The sequence below is a fragment of the Balaenoptera ricei genome, chromosome 9 (assembly GCF_028023285.1).
Source record: "Balaenoptera ricei isolate mBalRic1 chromosome 9, mBalRic1.hap2, whole genome shotgun sequence".
Classification (NCBI taxonomy): Eukaryota; Metazoa; Chordata; class Mammalia; order Artiodactyla; family Balaenopteridae; genus Balaenoptera; species Balaenoptera ricei.
This window is the reverse complement of record NC_082647.1, coordinates 23,656,310-23,678,998: the sequence shown is the minus strand read 5'-3', so window position 1 is coordinate 23,678,998 and position 22,689 is coordinate 23,656,310. Positions and strand designations below refer to the sequence as shown.

The 22,689-nt window shown below is 36.3% G+C and overlaps 1 protein-coding gene across 5 annotated transcripts in view; it reads right to left on the bottom strand.

Annotated features, from left to right (window-relative positions):
* TNPO3 (transportin 3) overlaps positions 1–22,689 on the bottom strand; it is a 134,567-nt gene that overhangs the window by 54,203 nt on the left and 57,675 nt on the right. For 3 of the 5 annotated variants that reach the window (XM_059933435.1, XM_059933433.1, XM_059933434.1), the window contains 2 exons: positions 1,398–1,598; positions 338–411 (listed from right to left, as the gene is read on the bottom strand). In XM_059933435.1, the coding sequence (XP_059789418.1) occupies positions 338–411; positions 1,398–1,520 (197 nt within the window). In that variant the 5' untranslated portion in view covers positions 1,521–1,598. Of the gene's footprint in view, positions 1–337; positions 412–1,397; positions 1,599–14,418; positions 14,459–15,286; positions 15,448–22,689 lie in introns of those variants that run through there. The other 2 variants (XM_059933436.1, XM_059933437.1) reach the window with 2 other exon arrangements.

Below are 22,689 nucleotides of genomic sequence, written 5' to 3'. Positions count from 1 at the left end.
TTAATTTAATATAATCTTAAACATTCTGACAATGTTTTTTATAAAAACCACTGATATGACAGTGGGAGTGATCCACAAGGCAATGAAATACGTTGTTGTAGTTAATTCAAGAAGCGTGTGTGTGTGCGTGTAAACTATGAAGTTCTTTTAAGTCCCACATGACATATTTCTGTAGTATTTAAATTTTAAATGATTTTCTTTTAATCTAACAAAAGTTAATAAATAATTCTACATTAAGAGTTTTGGGGGAATAGTCCAAATGTCTAGCTATTGCTAACAGATTTCTCTGTGTAGGTTAATGGTAAACGCTAGCATATAGTCAATACAAGTTACTTACTTTTCTACCAATGTTTGTACACATCCCTTCCAGGAAGGCATCTGTAGAGCAAGGTCTGCTATTGCTAAAGCCAGCTGAGTAAAAAGAGATTAAATAAATGAATAGACAGATGAACAGAAATAGAGTAAGCATCAATATTAACTGGAAAGCAAAGAAGCTAAATTTCTTCCAAAAAATATGACAACTAAGACTGTGACACCACCCTCCTTCTCACCCCCACAGCTACATATCATGTAAATTCTTCTGGGTTAACTATAAATTGCTGGGACTTAAAAGTTAACCTTTAAAAATGAAAAACCAAACCAAAAAAAATAACAAAAAGAAGTCAGAAAGAACAGACTCTAGATTTTCCTCAGAATATATCAATACTTACTTTTATTTGGCAATACCATAGAACTTCATGGACATATAAATTATACTCTGCCAAAAAGCCAAAGCTACTGACAAAGTCAGCCCTTTGACTCACTCCTCAAGTAATGGATTGCCATTTCCCTTCTCTTCATGTCTTATCTTGAAGGCTTATGCAAAAGCCTACTTCCCCTTCAAGGACACTTCCATGACAGGCAGAGAACACATGTGAGTATGTACTCACTGAAGCTTCCAGTTTTCCTTTCTAATGTATTTCCCTACCTAAGGTGGAAAGGCCAGATGCTCTAGTTCACCACTTCATTCATGAGACTTTTACTAGCCAATCAGTCTAGAAAGGATTTTTTTAAAAGACAGGAATGTAGACCTCTGACCCAGGACAGTACTTTACCATCTACAATTTTAACAGCGGGGTGGTGTGTGTGTGTGTGTGTGTGTGTGTGTGTGTGTGTGTGTGTGTGTGTGTGTGACCTCCTCCACTTTTTGGTATTCAAGTTAGTTTGGTATCAAATGAATTCTAAGATGAATACAAAGATTTAAATATTCATTTTCTATTCACTTATAAGAATATAGCAATGAGTCTGTAAAAAAGTTAACATCACTTCACATGGGTTAGCAAGCAATGTCAATCAAAATTAACTTGATAAATCCAAATGGTCTTACAAATTTTCCTAATGAGAAGCATAGGATTTACCTGAGTTACAATGACAGGTGACAAGTCTTTCAAGTTCTGGATATGGGTTAGTAATGAGTCCCGTAAAGAGGCATGAGAGTCTGTGGGGAGCTCATAAAATGAGGTCTGAATCTTCATTTTCATGGTCTGTGCAGCAAAATAGCATGATTCCACATCTTGCCGGATCTGTAACAATTGGTCTGAAATCTCCCATGCATGAACCTGAAAGTAGATCAGACAAAAAAAAAAAGTCTTAAAAACTACTTTTCTAAACAACGTTTATGCCATACAACCTCAATACATATACAAACTTATTTAGACCAAAGTATAATGAAAGAAAAATCTGACAAGCTAAATTGCCCACTAATTCAGCCAAAACTTCAAACTACGGTATATATTTATAGGCCATGCTCAACAAAAGTATTACCTAAAATCTTCTGATTGTAGGAAGGCATGAGAGTTATCAACTGAATAAATAGATCTAATCTTGCTGACTAGAATTATTAATTGTGTAGGGGGGAGAGTATAAAGAATGTCCCAAAAGTTTCTACTAAAACTAAAATGTCATTGTATAGCTTCCAACCCCCATCTATAGGTTGGATGTTTCTTCTCTTTTCCACTTAAAATAAGTAAGCTTTTGTTCACTCTAAGAATTGAGTCTGGAAGCTATTTTAATATATCTATAAATAGGAGAATATATTTCATATTGGTCTTAATAGGCCTACATTTCAATCTTTAGTTCCTGACTAAAACAGTACAAAAACTATTTCACATACTTCAATTATTTTCTAATGTTTTTATATTTGGCACAGTGCTGTATATGCTACTAAAATCATTTCCACAGGAGCATCTATGGAAATAATAAATAGAACAAAAGCATAGAATTTGGTCTCTAACAGCTAGTCACAGTTATAAAACAAAGCCTTATTTTGAAAGATAACTTTCGGAACAAACTCATGCAGTATAAAGTAGGCAACTAATCAACAAGTGATAAATTCTAATCCAATTCTATACCAAACTGCCTCTTCATGGGAGTGGGAGCAGGCTAAAATGGGCTGTTAATAATGGACTGAAAATCTTTTTCAATCCCAATTCAGGAACAGAGCCAACTGTAAAGAAAGATCACATAGATTTACCTACTCAATTTCTTATGAAGATAGAGCACTTCACAAGTAATACACAATGATTCTTCAAGATCTTTCCAAAGATAAATGGCAAGTCAAGGAAATGGCCTGTATGAGTTCCCAAAGTAAACTGAAAAGAGACTCTAAAACTCACAATGATATGTCTATTGACATAAAACTTAGCTTTAATCAAGTAATAAGTTGGTGAAAAAACAAGCATGAAACATTAACTTCCTTCTAGATAAAATGTATTTATTAATTTTTTGTACTTTTTACCCCAGCATACTGTCACAAAAAATCTTCCAAGCCACAGTTTTTAGCCATTCATTATCTAACCAGTAACCCAAGCACATCTACGATTTAATATGCCATCAAAATATACCACCCTCAAGTTGATATTTTAAAAAATAGTAGCAAATAAGCAGCCTTGGAATCACCATAAATGTCCTCATAAAAACAGAGCAATTAAAGAGCAAAACCAAAGCACTACAGACATTTACAACAAAACTAGGTATTATCTAATTATCTCCAGGAACCCCAAAATATAAGTGGATGGGGACAAGCCAGTGACATCTGTAAGACCTGTTTCAACTTCAGTAAAAGGCAGAAGCAGAGGGAAACAATAGGGTATCTAATGGATCTAAGAGCAGAGGATACCAAAAGAGTCAACAGGTATTCACTAGAAAGCACAGGGAACCAATCTGAAGACTGTAGTTGAAAACAGAAAAGGTTTTGCCCAATCCAAAAGCAAATGAGTTAAAGAGGCCTATGTAAGGTCTAAGGAGATGGAACAATCTAGCCTCTATGCATTCTTAAAACTGAAAAGCCAGAGCAGGGCCCCAAACTGAGGAGAAACTGCTGTGAAAAGAGTCAATACTATACAGGACAAGTACAACAGAGACAAAGGAAAAAAAGGAGAAGGTAATAACAAAGCTTGGAAATCTTAGAAATCAAACCACCATATCTGTAAATACTATCTGAAAACAACAGAAAAGGAAGCTCTATGAAGTTGGAAATACTATCCTTAATTATGCCTCCTTCCAAAAGTTCAAAAAACTAATTTCACAAGAAATAAGCCATTGAGCTCAAATGCCATATATATAGCAACTGGGGGTGGGTGCGGGTGTCGATAATGAGCAGAATAGCATGCTTACAAAGAAAGTAGGCCAGAAAAACATTTTAAAAACTAGCCTAGGAGCTTCCCTGGTGGCACAGTGGTTAAGAATCCGCCTGCCAATGCCGGGGACATGGGTTCCAGCCCTGGTCCAGAAAGATCCCACATGCCGCGGAGCAACTAAGCCTGTGCGCCACAGCTACTGAGCCTGTGCTCTAGAGCCCACGAGCCACAACTACTGAAGCCCGCGCACCTAGAGCCCATGCTCCGCAACAAGAGAAGCCACCACAATGAGAAGCCCGTGCACTGCAACCATGAGTAGACCCCGCTCACGACAACTAGAGAAAGCCCGTGTGCAGCAATGAAGACCCAACACAGCCAAAAAAAATAAATAAATAAAAATTATAAATAAATAAATAAAAACTAGCCTAAAGTCCAAAGGACATAGGAGCCAACTGAAAAAGCTCCCAGTGGCCTAAACTAGAAAACCTGGGAGTAACAAATTATGACAGTATTGGATTATAATTCAAAAACAAAACAATATCCATGAGTCCATACTGATGTGAATAACAACTGAATAAATAACTGGGGAAAGGTTATTTGCAGGATATAAGACATCTTTTTTAACAGAACAATGTTAGTTAATAAATGTGGAAGGAATGAGGGAAACAGAAAATCACCACCATTAGAACACACCAGAAATAACTGCTACAAGCAAGATTCATGGATAAATGATAAAATACAACAAACTATCTCCCCAAAATATTCATTGGTTACTGTGGTGGTTTTAATATATGTCCACAAATTCTTTAACACTTACCATTAAGAACTCTGACTACTCTAGTGGAGAGACAACATGGAGACTTTGCTGGAGAGATAATGTAAAGAGACCTAACACTACACGGAAAGCAAGTGGAGCCCAGTTAAGTCAAGCCTTCCAGCCATTCCTACCAGAGTGTCAGGCATGTAAGTGAAGCCATCTTAGAACCTCCAGACCACCCATCCACCAAATGGATGCCTTTTGGAGCAGAATCATTCACAGAGCCTTGCTCAAAAATTTCCTCAAATTCATCACCACAAAGACAAGAGGATCAAATCTGCATCTCATTAAGCCTCTGGATCTAGCAGGCCATTTGCAGGAAATAAAGAGGAAAGCAGAACTGCATCCTAACTATGTAATCAACAAAATCAAGACTGTAGGAAACTCAACAGGTCAAAAGGCCCAGATTCCTCAACACAACAGGGAGAGAAAGAACCTGCAGATTAAAAGACACTCAAAGACCTACCTTAATTCACCAAGTTACACATTTGTTTTGTGTGGTTTTTCTGTATCTGTGTTTAAAAAACAAAATAGAACAAAACAAACAAAACTCAATATTGCCTATTAAATTAAACTAGTATGAAGTCTTTCTCCCTAGTGAAATCTAACTGTCAACCCACCAGGTCAGAACCCTTGTGAAAAAGTTCATTGATTGTACAGTGTCATGTTGTGCTTTAATTTGAATGGCAGAAACTAGCAAAAAAATACCAATTATATTATTCTTATTATCTGTATTTCTGACAAACATTTCTATCTCCTTAAAAGTAAAGATCTCAAAAATGAAGGGCAGAACCAAAAGTCAAAACAAAACAAAAAAAATATTTCCTTCTGCGGAACTGTTAACCTGGGCGTAGGGATGCAAAGAAGATTTCTTTTTCAAGCACCTTTGATGATGTTTGAATATTTTTTAACATGTCCTTTGGAACTGTCTTGAAAAATAAATATAGATTTGTAGTCCTAATATGGAAGTATCTCCAAGATATACATTTAAAAAACAAAGATGCAGATGATATCATAAAATCTTTTTTGTAAAAATTTAAATTACACTTTTTTTTTTTTGGAAAGCATAGTGAAGCTTTTTAACATACAGGAATTAGTTTTATACCTGAAGCCTTAGCGTTCATAGCATTCATCAAGTGTTTCAACTTTGTTTTTACCACACTAGCTGGCTGAACACCAATTTTCCAGCCAAAAAAAAAGTAGAAAAAAATTGATTAAATATCAAAAAGAACTTGTTTGAAGACATCAGAACTACCAAGACATCTAGAACATGAGGCCACAGATTCCAGAGAGTTCAGCCTAATATGTGGCTCCACCTTTCCCCACAGGCATTTGCTTGTTTGAAAGTAGAAGACAAGAGGCTAAAAAGCTGAAGAGATTTGGGCAGTCACACAAGACTGGGGAGGTGAAAAGTAGAATTCAGAGCCCACCAAGGAAGAGGGGGCCTGGAAAATAGTCCAGATTTTCAGCTAGGACCCAGTGCAGGAAACAGGAAATGTACCTCAAAAAGGCTGAAACTTCTCCAGGATAGACCAGATGTTAGGCCACAAAATAAGTCTTAATAAATGCAGAAAGACTGAAATCACAGAAAGTATGTTTTCCAATCAAAAATGAAATGCAACTAGAAATTAACAGAAGGAAAACTGGAAAATTCACAAATATGTAAAAATTAAATATCAATTCTTAAACAACCAATGGGTCAAAGAAGGGAAATGAGAAAATATTTTAAGACAAATGAAAATGGAAATACAACATACCAAAACTTGTAAGATGCAGTGAAACAGTGCTAAGAGGGAAATTTATAGCCATACATATACACTTAAATTAAAAAAAGAAAAATTATCTCAAATCAACAACCTAACTTTATACCTTAAGGAACTAGAAAAAAAGAAAAAACTAAGCCCAAAGCTAGCATAGGGAAGCAAATAATAAAGATTAGAGCAAAGATAAATAAAATAGAACACAGAAAAACCATGATTTGATTCTTCAAAAAGATCAACAAAATTGACAAACCTTTATCTAGATTTTAACCAAGCAAAAAGAAATGAAACAAAGATGGGGACATTACTACTAACTTTACAGAAATAAAAAAGATTACAGGAAATACTATGAACTGTACACCAACAAACTGGATAATCCAGATGAAATGGACAAATTCCTAGAAACATACAATGTACCAAGACTGAATCGAGAAGAAACAGAAAATGTGAATAGACTAGATTACTATACTTAGTGAACAGACTGAATCAGTAATCAAAAACTTCCCAACAAAGAAACGCCCAGGATCAGATGGCTTTACTGGTGAATTCTACCAAACATTTAAAGAAGAATTAACACCAATCCTTCTCAAATTCATCCAAAAATTGAAAAGGAGGAGGAAACATTTCCGAATTCATTCTATGAGGCCAGGATTACCCTGATACCAAAGGCAGACAAAGATACTACAAGGAAAAAAAAAAAAAACCCCTACAGACCAATATCCCTTATGAATACTAATGGCAAAAAAAACTTCAAAAAAATAGTAGCAAACTGAATTCAACAGTATATTAAAGAATTACACACCATGACCAAGTGGGATTTATTCCTGAAATGCAAGGGTGGCTCAACATACAAAAATCAAACAATGTAATGCACCACATTAACAGAATAAAGGGGGGAAAACCACATAAATATCTCAATTGATGCAGAAAAGCATTAGACAAAAGCTATCACTCTTTCATGATAAAGACACTCAACAAACTAGGTAAAGAAGGAAACTGTCTCAACGTAGTAAAGACTACATATGAAAACCCCACAATGAACATCATATTCAATGTTCAAAGACTGAAAACTTTTCAAAACTCTATAAGATCAGGAACAAGACAAAGATGCCCACTTTTGCCACTTCTATTCAGCATAGTACTAGAAGTTCTAGCCAGAGCAATTAGGTAAGAAAAACAAATAAAAGGCATCCCAATTGGACAGGAAAAGGTAAAATGATGACTGGTCACATATGACATGATCTTATATGTAGATAAACCTCAAGATTCCCCAAAACCTGTTAGAACTAATAAACGAATTCATCAAAGTTGCAAAATACAAAGTCAACACCCCCAAATCAGTTGTTTTTATATACTGACAATGAACGATCTGAAAACGAAATTAAGAAAACAACTGCATATACAACAGCTTCCAAAAAGAACAAAATACTCAGGAATAAAGCAAGCTGTACACTGAAAACTACAAAATACTTATGAAAGAAATTAAAGAAGACACTAATAAATGAAAAGACATCCTAGGTTCAAGGATTAGAAGACTTACTACAGTTGTTAATACTATCCAAAGTGCTCTACAGATTCAGTGCAATCCCTATCAAAATCCTAAGGACTTTTTTTTGCAGAAAGAGAAAAATCCATCGAAAAATTCATATGGAATCTCAAGGGGTCCCAAACAACTAAGACAATCTTGAAAAAGAACAAAATTGGAGGTCTCATATTTCCTGATTTCAAAATTTATTATGAAACCACAGCAATCAAAAGAGTATGGTACTGGCATAAAGACAGATATATAGACCAATGGGAAAAAAACAGAGCACCAATAAATAAACCCTCGAAAATATAGACAAATCATCTTCAACAAGGATGAGAAAACTACAAGATGGGGAAGGGAGAGTCTCTTCAATGAATACTGTTGGGAAAAGGGATATCCATAGACAAAAGAAAGAAGTGGACTCTCATTTTACACCATATACAAAAATTAGCTCACAATGGATTAAAGACCTAAATGGAACACCTGAAACTATAACTCCAAGAAGAAAGCACGGGGGACAAGAAATATCATGACACTGGATTTGATGATGACTTCATGGATATGACACCAAAACCACAAGAAACAAAAGCAAAAATAAAACAAATGGGACTACACCAAACTCTAAAAACTTCTGCGCAACACAAAATCCAGAGTGAGAAAGCAATTTATGGAATGGGAGAAAATATTTGCAAACCATACATCTGACAAGGAGTTAATATCCAGAATATAGAAAGAATTTCTACAGCTCAACAACATAAAAACCAATAACCCAATTTTAAATTGGGCAAAGGGCTTGAAAAAAACATTTCTCTAAAGACAGTATAAACATGGCCAACAAGCATAAAAAGATGCTAACATGACTAGTCATCAGGGAAATGTAAATCAAAAGCACAATCAGATATCACTTCATACCTGTTAAGATGGCCACTATCAAAAGAAACCAGAAAATAAGTGTTGGTGAGGATGTGGAGATATTGGAACTCTTATGCACTGTTGATGGTAATATAAAATAGTGCAGATACTATGGAAAACTGTATGGAGGGTCATCAAAAAATTAAAAATGTAACTACCATGTGATCCAGCAACTCCACTTCTGGATATATACCCAAAAGAATTGAAAATAACATCTCAAAAAGATATTTGCACACCCATGTTCATTGCAGCATTATTCACAAAAGCCAAGAGGTGGAAGCAAACTAATTGTCCATCAATGGATGAATGGATAAAGAAAATGTGATATATACATGGAATGGAGTATCTATTCAGTCTTAATGGATTATCACTTAGTCTTAAAAATCCTGTCATGTGCTGCCAAGGCATAGATGAACCTTGAGGGTATTGTGCCAAGTAAAATACGTCTGTCATAAAACGGCAAATGCTGCATGATTCCATTTATATATGAGCTATCTAAAGTAGTCAAAATCAGGGGCTAGGAGGAGGAGGAGGTGGAGAGTTGTTCAGTGGATGCAGAGTTTCAGTCATGTAGGATGTGGGGGATTCAGGGGGATCCGCTACACAACATGCATGTGGTCAACAATATTGCACTGTATGCTTGCAAAATATTGCACTGTATACTTGCAAACTGTTGGGAGGTTGAATTTCATATTATGTGTTTTTGCCACCAAAAAAAAAAAAAGTTTAGTACTGGCATAAAGACAGACACAAGACCACTGGAACAGAATAGAGAGCCCAGAAATGAATCCGTGCATATATGGTCAAATGATTTTCAACAAGAACAGGACATCATATACAAAAATTAACTCAAAATGGATCAAAACTTAAATGTAAGACCTAAAAAGAAAGAAGTGGACTCTAAAACTATAAAACTCATGGGGGGAAAGCTATATGTGCATTAAATTTGGCAATGATTTCCTGGATCAAAAGCACAACCAACAGGGAATTCCCTGGCGGTTCAGTAGTTAGGACTCTGTGCTTCCAATGCATAGGGCACGGGGTTTGATCCCTAGTCAGGGAACTAAGATCCTGCATGCCACGGAGCAAGGCCAAAAAAAAAAACAAAAAAAACCCCACAAGCAACAAAAGTAAAAACACATAAATTGGACTACATCAAAATTTTAAACTTCTATTCATCATTAAAAGATATAATCAGTATGAGAAGGCAACCCACAGAATGGGAGAAAATATTTGCAAATGACGTATCTGATAAGGGGTTAATATTCAGAATATATAAAGAACTCCTACAACACAACAACAACAAAACCAAACAACCCAATTTAAAAATAGGCAGAGGTACTTCCCTGGTGGCGCAGTGGTTAAGAATCCACCTGCTGACGCAGGGGCCATGGGTCCGAGCCCTGGCCTGGGAAGATCACACATGCCACGGAACAACTAAGCCCGTGCACCACAACTACTCAACCTGCACTCTAGAGCCCGCAAGCCACAACTACTGAGCCCGCGTGTCACAACTACTGAAGCCCTCACACCTAGAACCCATGCTCCACAACAAGAGATGCCACCACAGTGAGAAGCCCACGCACCACAATGAAGAGCAGCCCCCGCTCACTGCAGCTAGAGAAAGCCTGTGTGTAGCAATGAAGACCCAATGCAGCATAAAATAAAATAAATAAAATAATTTAAAAAAATAGGCAGGGACTTCCCTGGCAGTCCAGCAGTTGAGACTCCACACTTCCACTGCAGGGGGTACGGGTTTGATTCCTGGTCAGGGAACTAAGATCCCACAGGCTGCAACGTGGCCAAAACAAACAAAACAAAAAATAAAACAAAACAAAAAAAACCAAGTGTTGATGAGGATGTAGAGAAATTGTTAACAATGCACATTGCTAGTGGGAATGTAAAATAGTGCAGCCAATATGGAAAAGAGTATGGCAGTTCCTCAAAAAATTAAAAATAAAATTACCACATAATGCAGCAATTCCACTTTTGGGTATATAGCCAAAACAATCAAAAGCAGGGACTCAGATATTTATACACCAATGTTCATAGCAGCATATTTCACAATAACCAAAAGTTGAAAACAACTCAAATGTTCATTGACAGCAGAATGGATAAACAAAATGTGGCCTATACATACAATGGACTATTATTCAGCCTTAAAAAGGAAGAAAGTACCATTACATGCCATAACATGGATGAACTTTGAGGACATTATGCTTAGTAAAATAAGCCTGACACAAAAGGACAAATATATGATTCCACTTACATGAGGTACCTGCAGTAGTCAAATTCATAGAGACAAAGTTAGAATTTTGGTTGCCAAGGGTTGATGGGAGGGAGAATGGGCAGCGTTATCATTTAATGGGTACAAAGTTTTACTTGTAGAAGATAAAAAAATTCTGGAGATTGCTTGTGTTGGTGGTCATAAAACAACATGAATATACTTACTCTCACTGAGTTGTACACTTTAAAATAGTTAGAATGGTAAATTTGATGTCATGTATATTTTACAAAAAAGAAACACACAGTTTAGAATCTGCTCAATCCCTTCAGACTAAAGGAATCTGGTCCTATCATAAAGACCTGCCAGAAGCAAAAGAAATTACCTCAGGGGAAAAACATCATTTATTATCTCTTCAACTTTTCATAAACAATATATCCAGTATTTATCAAACGAAAGCAAAAAAGGGAGGGTTGGGGGTGGAAACAGACAATAGAAAATAACCTATCTAGATAACGGAATTATCAGATGAGGACTAAAATAACTGTGATGTCTCAACCAAAATGATAAAACTTAACATCACCAATAATGGAACAAACAGATTTTAAGTGACTCTTGATGTGATTCACTGAAAACAACAATTTTGCGTTCATGTAGTATTCTTCCAAAAACTGTTTAAGTTGAATACAATCATGAGGAAACAACCAAACAAAGCAAAATAGTGAGTGGGTCATATTAAAAACAAAGACAAAATGGGCCTGGATTTGTTTTTTAATGTCACTATCATAAAAGGAAAAAAAAAAATATCCCAGGAAACTAAAGTGACATAACACCTAAAAGCAATGCATTATCCTTGATTGGATCCTGGATTAGGGAAAGAAAATTTTTTTAAAAGCTAGAAATCTGTAACTGAAACACCTGGGAAATTTGAATATGGACTGTGTATTAGATAATATTATTGTATATTAATGTTAAATTTCTTTAATGTGACAATGGTTTTAGTTTAGTAGAATGTCTTGTTCTTACGAGCTATACGTCAAAATGTTTAGGGGTACAGCATGATAAAATCTGCAATTTACTTCCAAATGGTTCCAAAAGGGAGAGTAAGAAAGAAAAAAGAGAGAAAGCAAATGGAACAGGCAATTTGAGAAGGACTTACCATGAATCAGTGTTCACTATACAATTCTTTCAAGTTATGAATTTTTCAAAATAAACAGTTGGGAAAAATTAAATAGCTGATTAACGTATTCAAGAAATTAGAAGACGAATTGGAATTTGCATTAAGAAACGGAATCTAAAAAAAAGAATCAAAGGGAAATTCTAGAACTGAAAAATACAGTAACTGAAATTAAGACCCAAATGGAAGGCTTGAATAGCAAATCAGACAACTGAAGAAAAGATTACTATGCTAGAGAATAGGTCAATAGAAAATAAGACCTGAAGCACAAACTCAAAAAAAGAAGCAAAAGAAAAGAATAGAAGGTAAAGAATAGGAAGAATGCAAGTGACACATGGGACATAGTGAAAAAGTCTAACAAACATGACTGAAATCTCAGAAGGAAAAGAAAAAAATGGGGCACTATTTAAACATAATGGCTGAGGAATTTCCAAACTGATAAGACACCAAGCCACAGTTTAAGAAACTCTGTAAACCCTAAGGATAGAAAAACCAGACCTAAGCACATCAAATAACACTGCTAAAAAACTGCTAAAGACAAAAAGGAAAATCTTAAAGGCCAGAGGAAAAAACATGTATTACCTTTAAAGGAACACTTAGACTGATAGCTGACTTGCCAAAATAAAAAATGGGAATCAAATATCTTCAAAGTACTGGAAGAAAATAATTGCCAATTGGTTACTTGTACCCAGCAAAAAATCCTTCCAAAATGCAACAAAATTAAGACACTTTGGGACCAAAAGAAAAAAAATAAAAGGAGAGAGTTCATTACCAATAGAACAAAGAAGAAAATACTAAAGGGTGTTCTTCAAGCAGAATGAAAATAATTCTGGATAGAAACATGGAAATCAGGAAGGAATGAAGAGTAATGGAAAGGCTAAGTATGTAAGTAAATCTCTGTGAACACTGACTATATAAAGCAACAGTATCTTGTAGGGTTTAAAATAAATGAATCTATACACCTGAGAGGAACTTCACATTCTCCTAAGATGCAGAAAGTGGAAAAGATCATTGCTTTGGAGTTAATAAACAAAAGCAAATAAACTACAAAGTAACTTTTCTTAAATGCATCAGAAAGCTGAGGTCCCAGGACAACCAAGTAGACTGAAATTTAAAGAGACCTCACCAAGCGTTGGCTCACCTGTGGCAGAACAAAGAAAAGAGATATGGGGCACCAGACGACCAGGTAATAAAAATTCAATTAAAATTATTAACAAATTGATTAAAAAAAATGTATATGTGTGGGCTAGTATGAACATATAAAACCCATAGGACTCTTGGACACAAAGGGAATTCACAACCACCTACAGGCTCTTATCCACACACCTCCACCAAATACTCAGGAGAAAGAATGGGGGTAGGGCAGGAGACCAGAGAAAACCTCTTTGGTGGTACAGTCTTGGAGGACAGGAGTAGCCACAATAGCAGAAAGGACACAAAAAGCTCTGACTAGACCCTTCTCCCCTACTGAACAAAAGCCTTAACTGGTATGGGAGGGGCAGCAAATCATGTTACCCTCAAGGCTTATAGGTTAAGTGAGACCCATTGCTGTTGCAGTAAGGGTAAAAGAAAAAAACCTCTACTCCTACAGGACAGGGCATAAAACCGTCTTGAGCCCATGATACTATAACAATAACACCACAGAGGTCTCCTACCACTGAAGGAAGGGCAAAAAAAATTTATCCTGCACAAGATCTGCCAGATGCAAGGCAGAGCATGAATGCCACAGGGGAGGACAGAATCACTGAGAAAGCCCCACCAATGAGAACACTGGACACTGGAACTGCTAAAGACTACAGTAGACAAGGGCAACAGAGACTATTACTGTCCCCCACCCCCCCAAACAAACAAACAAATGCTAAACACATCATATTCAAACTCCTGAAAGCCAGAAATAAAGAGAACATATTGGAGGAGTAATCCTTTTTCCTTACTACCAAGGTACCCTTGACTGTAACAGCTCAATTGTAGAACTTTATATTGTAATTATTTGGGCTTTTGTTCATCTTTTTCAATAGACTGTAAGCTCTTTAAAAGTAAAAAACAACCTTAATTATTTCTGCCTCTCTCAAAATCTCCTGGCAATAGAGCCATTTAAGCAAATATATGTTAAATTATTAAATATGAAGCAAAATGACAAGATACTATCATCTCATAAATCTATAACACCTCTTTGTTTTCCCAAACATGAAGCCCATTCTTTTACTAGGTAGCTGAGATACTTACTGGATTGGCACTAAGCTATAAGAACAGAATCCACAATGTTTAGAGAAAGGGCAAGAGAAAACAAGCAAACCAGTTTACAGATAAAGAAAACAAAGGCCCTGAAAGGACCTTTTTCATTCAGAGTCCTTATTTGTAGAACTTTGCTTGCCTTACTTACCCAGTTGGAGCCTTGGTTCTGTTTTGTTTTAAATATATATTTTGCTTTAGCAATGAGAAGAAGCTCAATATTTTCCTAGCCAAAATTGGAAGATTTAAGAATCTCAGAAAAATTTCAGTGAAGGGAAACTTAAAGTCTCCCCAAAATGGGAGTCTTTTCTGGAATGACCTTACTTTAAAATATTACCAGTATTTCTGAAATAGAAAAAAAGGAGAATAGCAGTTAACCCCAGGCAACTAAACCAAATATAAACTTTGCATCTTCTAACACTCATTATGTTATCATAGTTTTCTGTTTTTTAACTAAACTAAAATATAGATGGTAGCTATATGTATTTCCTAGGACAATTCTATGAGGAATCGGTCTTAGGAAAATTCCCATACTGCTCCTTGTGTAAATGTGTCAAGTAGAACCGAAGTGAAAAAAGAACTGTCTTCTCATTTCAAGCATCCTTATTTATCTTGACGCTGCCTCACCCACTGGTCAAATGTGCCTCTCTTTTCAAATATTTGTCTTTTGGAACAAGAACGAAATACAAAACTGACCTCTAAAGAAACCTGGGAAACTTGAATATCACAGTCTACTAAGTAAACTGTCAGTGAAAAATTACCCAGGATGATACTGCCAGTACTATATATATTAAGGGGTCATAATTTGTCCCTTTATTTTGAATTCCAGGAGGGTTTAAGAATTGTTGGCATCCAGAAAACAAGTAATCCTGTTTTGATCACTGAATCATTAAGAAAATGCAACCAAATCCTGATACCTCAGATACTACAGTACATTGCTCACTGTTCTTCCCCTCTGCTAAGCTGCAGAAAGAAGAAAGGAAAAGGGATTCTTTACAAGGAGAGAATAAAGCACTTACACTTCATAGGACTTTCTAGCCACAGATGCCAGGTGCTACCCACTGAAATCCAGGCTTGGACTAAGCTCCACATTTCTGAAAGGACCATCTCAACCGAAGCCTGGGGCTCAGAGTCAGCAGGAGGAAGCTGCAGCTCCCACTAGCAGCACATTTCAAAGAGGCTGCAACAAGAGAACATTTTCCATTTAAGCAACTAATTCCAATCTTCCATTTCACAAAGCAGTAGCAGAACAGGCCTTTATATCAGTCTTTTCAAAAGATATTTCCATGACTATGTGATGAATATGAAGCAGGCTATGGCCCAGCAATCCTTTCACTAACATGCTCTAAGTCTTTCATTATACTTCACAGCAGATCCTAAAAGTACTTGCCCTTTTTTCTTTAACGGTCACGACTGCTCCAAGACTCACTTCTACACTAACAGTTCTAAAACTGCCTAATCAACGGAAATCACTGAGCAGACCCTTAACATTGCAAGTACACACCCAGATAGGGGGCCTAAGGATTCATCAGCTGCCAAGAATCAGAAGCTGACTAGAGCTGCTAGTTAATCCTATACAAAAACTCCTCAAATTAAGCAGCATTACCTAAAAATACTTCACTGAAAACAGAAGAGCTCTGGCAAATAGAAAATTAGGTTCTGGAAATACAAATATTTCAATGAAATTTGATAAGTAAGAATAAATGTGTAAGACTGCTGTACTTTTTAAAAACGTTTCAATTAGTGAATAATACATCTATTAAATAAAGATTTATAGTATACTGGAAGGAGGGGCAGACCAGGCAAGAGCACAGTAAAAAGAACCCCTAAAAAACAGTCAATCAGACACTGCAACATTATAGACACATGCCTTGTACCAATATGGTATAGAGCTAGAAAATCAGAATTTCCCAAATCAAGAAAAAGTCATTTTCATGAGACAGGTAAAGAACAAACTAGTCTTTATTAACCTGAAAAAGAGAAAGGAATTTTTTGTCAGTCAACTATCTTAAGTTTTTGTATCTAATCCTTTATGAAAATTTTACAAATTTAAGATAAATTGCTAGGTCTGTCACAAGTTACTTTCTGATGGTTTTCTTAAACAGCGAGGAGAGAAAATGATACGAATGGATATTAGGAAAAATATAAGCTATAGATCTCAAAAGAAAACCATCACTACCTAAAACTGTTATCTTTCAAAATAATTTGTTTTGCAAGATGGTCTGAAATACAGAAACTATGATGAAATGAAACTTAGCTAATACCTTCACCACAGCAGTGATGAGTAAACAACTCCCAACTCCAAAAGCAGAGTGTAAGTGAAAAATAATCATAAAGCCCCAAGCAAGCTCCCAGAACCATAGACTACCCATGTATGCATAAACAAGTTTTCTAGAAGCAAAAAAGCTCATTTATAGAGATAAGTTCAGCCAATTTACATTTTCACAGCCATCCCCATAATAACTGAATAGATAATTAAGAGGGAGATATTACCAGAGATTCCTGGCTAAAAATAATTCTTTAAAACATCATAGGCTATTCAAATTCCAGGAGAAATACTCAAACACTCTTACCTTCAAGACAATGTTGGAAGATGGTAGTGCCCATATGCATTACTCTATCTTGATCTCAATGAAAGGAATCAGTAAGACCAAATGACTACAGCACTGCACGCTGTGGTCTCCTGAGTTTCTGATGAAATCCCAGTATTTCTGGGACAAGCATTTTCAAACAATCCTGTGTCATAATGGCCTCTATCAAATAAACTTTGGCTCAAATCTGTAGCTGTTGCTCACACATAATATGATACTAAGAAATTTTGCCAAAATTTTTCCTCAACAACTGTAAAGAATCCCTATCCATATTAAAAACCCTCAGCCACATATGCATGTGAATATTAACCTCAAGAACGGTCCTGAAAAAAGATAAATAAATCTGGATCCATAAGGTCAGCTTGGGTCTGGAGTGACTGAAGCATGCATTCCTTGATAATCAATTCACTGTGGGCCTTACTAATTATATTAGGCAGCCCTGCTTTAAAAGTAGAAAATGCCAAGCTTGAAACCATTTCATTTGAAGCAAATGGGTAGTCCATGTGAAGGCTTCCTGAAAGCCAAAATATAGAAAATGGATTTCCTTTAATCACCGGTCTCTATTCCTGCCTATCTGAGCAATTTTTATAACAACTCGTATAAACCTGGAGAATGAGAGTACTATCAGACATACTAAGCATACACTAACACAATGCTGAAGATTCAAGTTTCTTAATTGTATAGAAATATAAGATGTCTAGCTTAAGGTTTAATAAAAAATGCATTATAGTGTCAGAAAACTCTGAGTGCTTATGTAAAAACATGTACCTTTTTAAGACTAGTTCTAAGTGTATTCTTCTGCTTTAGGGCCATCTGTATAAATGGTATTAACTATGGCTGAGACAGAAAATACAAGTGAACAGTTAATACGGAGAAAAACTGCAGAGGGGCTGTGGGCTTGAAAAAAAAAGTAAAAAATATAATGTAAACTCTGTTAACAGAAAATTTCTTACCAAAAGGAAAAAAAAATACAAATTTCATAATATTTTAATTTTGGGAAGTCTAACCAGAAAGAGGAAAATTAAATTGGTACTTTCAAGGGGTTCTACATGCCAAACACTACAAAATTATCCCCATTAGCAGTACTGTGAACTTCCAGTAAAGAGAAATAAAGCTTCTCTCTGGAACTTCAGCTATATAACAGTACAACACTCTCTGGTAATATTTCAGTACCAGGGTACAAGCTAGGGAAACACAGGAGAGGTAATCTGAGCAAGCGCAACTTTCTAAGAATTAAATGTTTTTAAGTTCAACAGAGCTTATGGGACTTCTCTGGCGGTCCATTGGTTAAGACTCTGCGCTTCCACTGTAGGACACACAGATTCGATCCAGGTCGGGGACTAAGATCCCGCATGCCACATAGCTCGGCCAAAACAAAACAAAACAAAAAAAACAAGAGCTTAAAATTCTGTAAAATCTAGAAAATAGTATGTCAGTTCCTCAAAAAAAAACACAGAATTACCATATGATCCAGCAATTCCCCTTCTGGTGATATACTCAAAAGAATTGAAAGCAGGGACTCCAACAGATATTTGTACACCTGTGCTCATAACAGTATTCACAACAGCCAAAATGTGGAAGCTACCCAAGTGTGTATCAACAGATGAATAGGTAAACAAAATGTGGTACATACAATATTATTCAGCCTTAAAAAGGGATGAAATTCTGACACATTCTACGACATGGATGAACCCTGAGGACATTATGTTAAGTGAAAAAAGCCAGTCACAAAAGGACAAATACTGTATGATTCTACTTATATGAGGTACCTAGAGTAGTCAAGTTCATGGAGACAAAAAGCAGAATGGTGGTTGCCAGGGGCTGTAGGGAGAGAGAAATGGGGAGTTAGTTAACTGTGTTTAATGGGTACAGATTTTCATTTTTACAAGATGAAAAAAGTTCTGGAGATGCATGGTGATGATGGTTGCACAACAATGTGAATGTACTTAAAGCCACTGAACTACACACTTAAAAATGGTTAAAGCGGGGCTTCCCTGGTGGCACAGTGGTTAAGAATCTGCCTGCCAATGCAGGGGACACGGGTTTGAGCCCTGGTCTGGGAAGATCCCACATGCCGCGGAGCGACTAAGCCCGTGAGCCACAACTACTGAGCCTGCGCGTCTGGAGCCTGTGCTCCGCAACGGGAGAGGCCGCGACGGTGAGAGGCCCGCGCACCGCGATGAAGAGTGGCCCCCGCTCGCCGCAACTGGAGAAAGCCCTCGCACAGAAACGAAGACCCAACACAGCCAAAAGTAAATATAAATAATTTTTTTTAAAAAAAATGGTTAAAGTGGTAAATATTATGCTATGTGTATTGCACCATAATTTTTAAAAAGGAATGTAATTCTGACATAGTCTACATGATGAACCTTGAAGATATTATGCTAAGTGAAATAAGCCAGACACAAAAGGACAAATATTGTATCATTCTACTCATAAGGTAATAGGAGTAGTCAAATTCCTAGAGGAAAAAAAAAGTAGAATGGTGGTTACCAGGGGCTGAAGAGAAGAGGGAATGGAGAATTATTCTTTAACAGGTAGAGTTTTAGTTTGGGAAGACGAAAAAGTTCTAGAGATGGGTGGTGGTGATGATTGCACAACATGAATGTACTTAATGCCACTGAACTGTACGCCTAAAAATGGTTAAAATGGCAACTTAGAAAATGTAGCAGTATCCAGATCATTTTATATCCTGTTTCAAACTATTGACTCTGGTCCAAGGCCTGGGAAGATGAGAAATAAACTAATCCAAATACAGATGAATGCCACCAGATAACAGACTATCATGCCAACAGAAATACCATCACAAATTCTCATTCATAAGCTCCAATACAGCAAGGACATGAAATGACTATATTTGCACTGTCCAAGACTTGGAATGTGGCAGTGCAACTAAGGAATTGATTTTAACTTCATTTTAATTAACTTAAATTTAAACAGCCACAATAGCCATGTGGGTAATGGCAATCATATTAGACAATATAGCCAGAGTGGTATACTATTCAGTTGAAAGGTCTTTGGTTTTCATCATTTACTTACACACTCCCATTTTCCAGCAATGCAAAGTATACAGTATTCCTATGTTCACTGAACTAACTGACCCCAAAGAAGTTGTACACAAACATTTTCTATTTTCTAGAAGGCTTGCCCTTCAAAAACATGTCTATGTTTTAAGAGTCACTTGACTGGAGGATGAGAGCAGAAACATTAAAAGATGTCTAGATTTTCAGGTAAATCAAATCAATGACTGCATTACTAGAGCAAAAACAAAGACTCTAGGTTTCAGAACTAGGCTAAAGAGTCAAGAAACTCCAAAGAGAAAAATTACTAGGAAAGAAGTCTGAAGCTGATACTCCATGACCCATGACCTTCTTGATATATTTAGAAGAAGAAAATTCTCAAGGATATGTGATAAACCAAACACTACAATGCCATCAATTCCAGTTGATTTATGCTTTTTTTTTCTTTTCATCATTCCTTTTCAGTTTACAGACTGAACTATGAAACTTTTGAGATAACCTCTAACCCACAGATGGTCTCTGTGAAAGTAGTCTCCTTCTTATAATCTAAATTACAAACTTAGAACAAATGAGTAGCACAATTAATTAGCCCTATAAAGAGATGGTCTTTCCTTCCATTGGTTTCTGCATTGTCTACTAATTTTGGTTACTAGAGGTGGACAAAGGAAACTACTAAGTATTCAGAGTAGTCCACTGTTAAATAGGCTTCCTTTAAGATCTGTCTCAAAATAATTTTTTCTTTTAAAACACTTTGAAGACATCAGTGATATCCGCCTATCCCATAAAACAAAACCATGGCTGTAGGCTGTTTCCAAGAATTTTGGTGGAAAAAAAGTTTAATGAATATAGATTCTTCAGAAAATGGCTGTTTTATACAAATACCAGAGAAAGAGAAAAGATGCTAACTCATAGCATGGGCTGAACCATGTCCAAATTATACCGTTATACCAAATCTATTGTCACCAGGATCATTATAACTATACTAAAAGACTCTAAGATTAGTAAGTATGGGGAAGAGGGAAGTAAGGATAATAGTTTTTCAAAACGTATATTATTCAAAGTGGTTTTGAAACAAACCAGGCAAATTCTGTTCCTTACCAATTTCATTTTTTTGTTAAGTTTCTTAGGGACTGTACAGTTTTGGATGCTACTTTATATGGCATAATTTTAGTTACTACATTTTCTGTTTTCAACTAAAGTAGATTTTTTTTTTTTTCCCAGCCACGGTGCGCGGCTTGTGGGATCTTAATTTCCCAACCAGGGACTGAACCTGGGGCCCTCTGCAGTGAAAGCACAGAGTCCTAACCACTGGACCACCAGGGAATTCTTTACCAATTTCAAATTGAAAATTAAAACACTATGCTACTACACTGCATGTTTTGTGACTATTCTAAAACAGATTTTTGGTTTAAAATGTCACTTAGTGACCACTTCAAGAAAGGCTTATTGTGTCAAAAAGTTCCTCTCCTTTTCTGTACTCAAGTCGTTCAAAGCATAAAATGAAGGTAATAAAAACTTATCTCATAAAGACTGCTTTTTAAAAAAAGATTGGAAAGACTGAAAACAGAGCATCATAGGAGGCTGAATAATATTGTTTATTTTCAATCATCCATGGATATGTTAGAGAGAAGCAGCAAAAATAAATGAAATTCATAGAAAAAGACAAATCTGAGTCATCCAACTGCCCCTCTGGAGGTGCTACAAGCAGCTATGCATTCAGGAACATTTTTAAGAAACTGTGTGTCTACAGACTGCCAACAAACACATGAAAGAATGCTCAACGTCACTAATCATTAGAGAAATGCAAATCAAAACTACAATGAGGTATCACCTCACACCAGTCAGAATGGCCATCATCAAAAAATCTACAAACATTAAATGCTGGAGAGGGTGTGGAGAAAAGGGAACCCTCTTGCACTGTTGGTGGGAATGTAAACTGATACAGCCAGTATGGAGAACAGTATGGAGGTTCCTTAAAAAACTAAAAATAGAACTACCATACCACCCAGCAATCCCAATACTGGGCATAGACCCTGAGAAAACCATAATTCAAAAACAGTCATGTACCACAATGTTCACTGCAGCTCTATTTACAATAGCCAGGACATGGAAGCAACCTAAGTGTCCATTGACAGATGAATGGATAAAGAAGACGTGGCACATATATACAATGGAATATTACTCAGCCATAAAAAGAAACGAAATTGAGTTATTTGTAGTGAGGTGGATGGACCTAGAGTCAGTCATACAGAGCAAAGTAAGTCAGAAAGAGAAAAACAAATACCGTATGCTAACACATACACATGGAATCTAAAAAAAAGGTTCTGAAGAACCTAGGGTCAGGACAGGAATAAAAGACGCAGACATAGAGAATGGACTTGAGGACACGGGGAGGGGGAAGGGTAAGATGGGACCAAGTGAGAGAGTGGCATTGACATATATACACTACCAAATGTAAAACAGATAGCTAGTGGGAAGCAGCCGCATAGCACAGGGAGATCAGCTCAGTGCTTTGTGTCCACCTGCTTTGTGTCCACCTAGAGGGGTGGGATAGGGAGGGTGGGAGGGAGACCCAAGAGGGAGGAGATATGGGGATATATGTATATGTATAGCTGATTCACTTTCTTATAAAGCAGAAACTAACACACCCTTGTAAAGCAATTATACTCCAATAAAGATGTTCAAAAAAAAAAGAGAAACTGTCAGACATCTTGATCATTTCTTAATAATCATGGTTTATTCCTTCAACTATGGGTATCAGATTATATAAACATCTGAAAGGATCCTACTGTCTATTGGGGGAGACAAAAC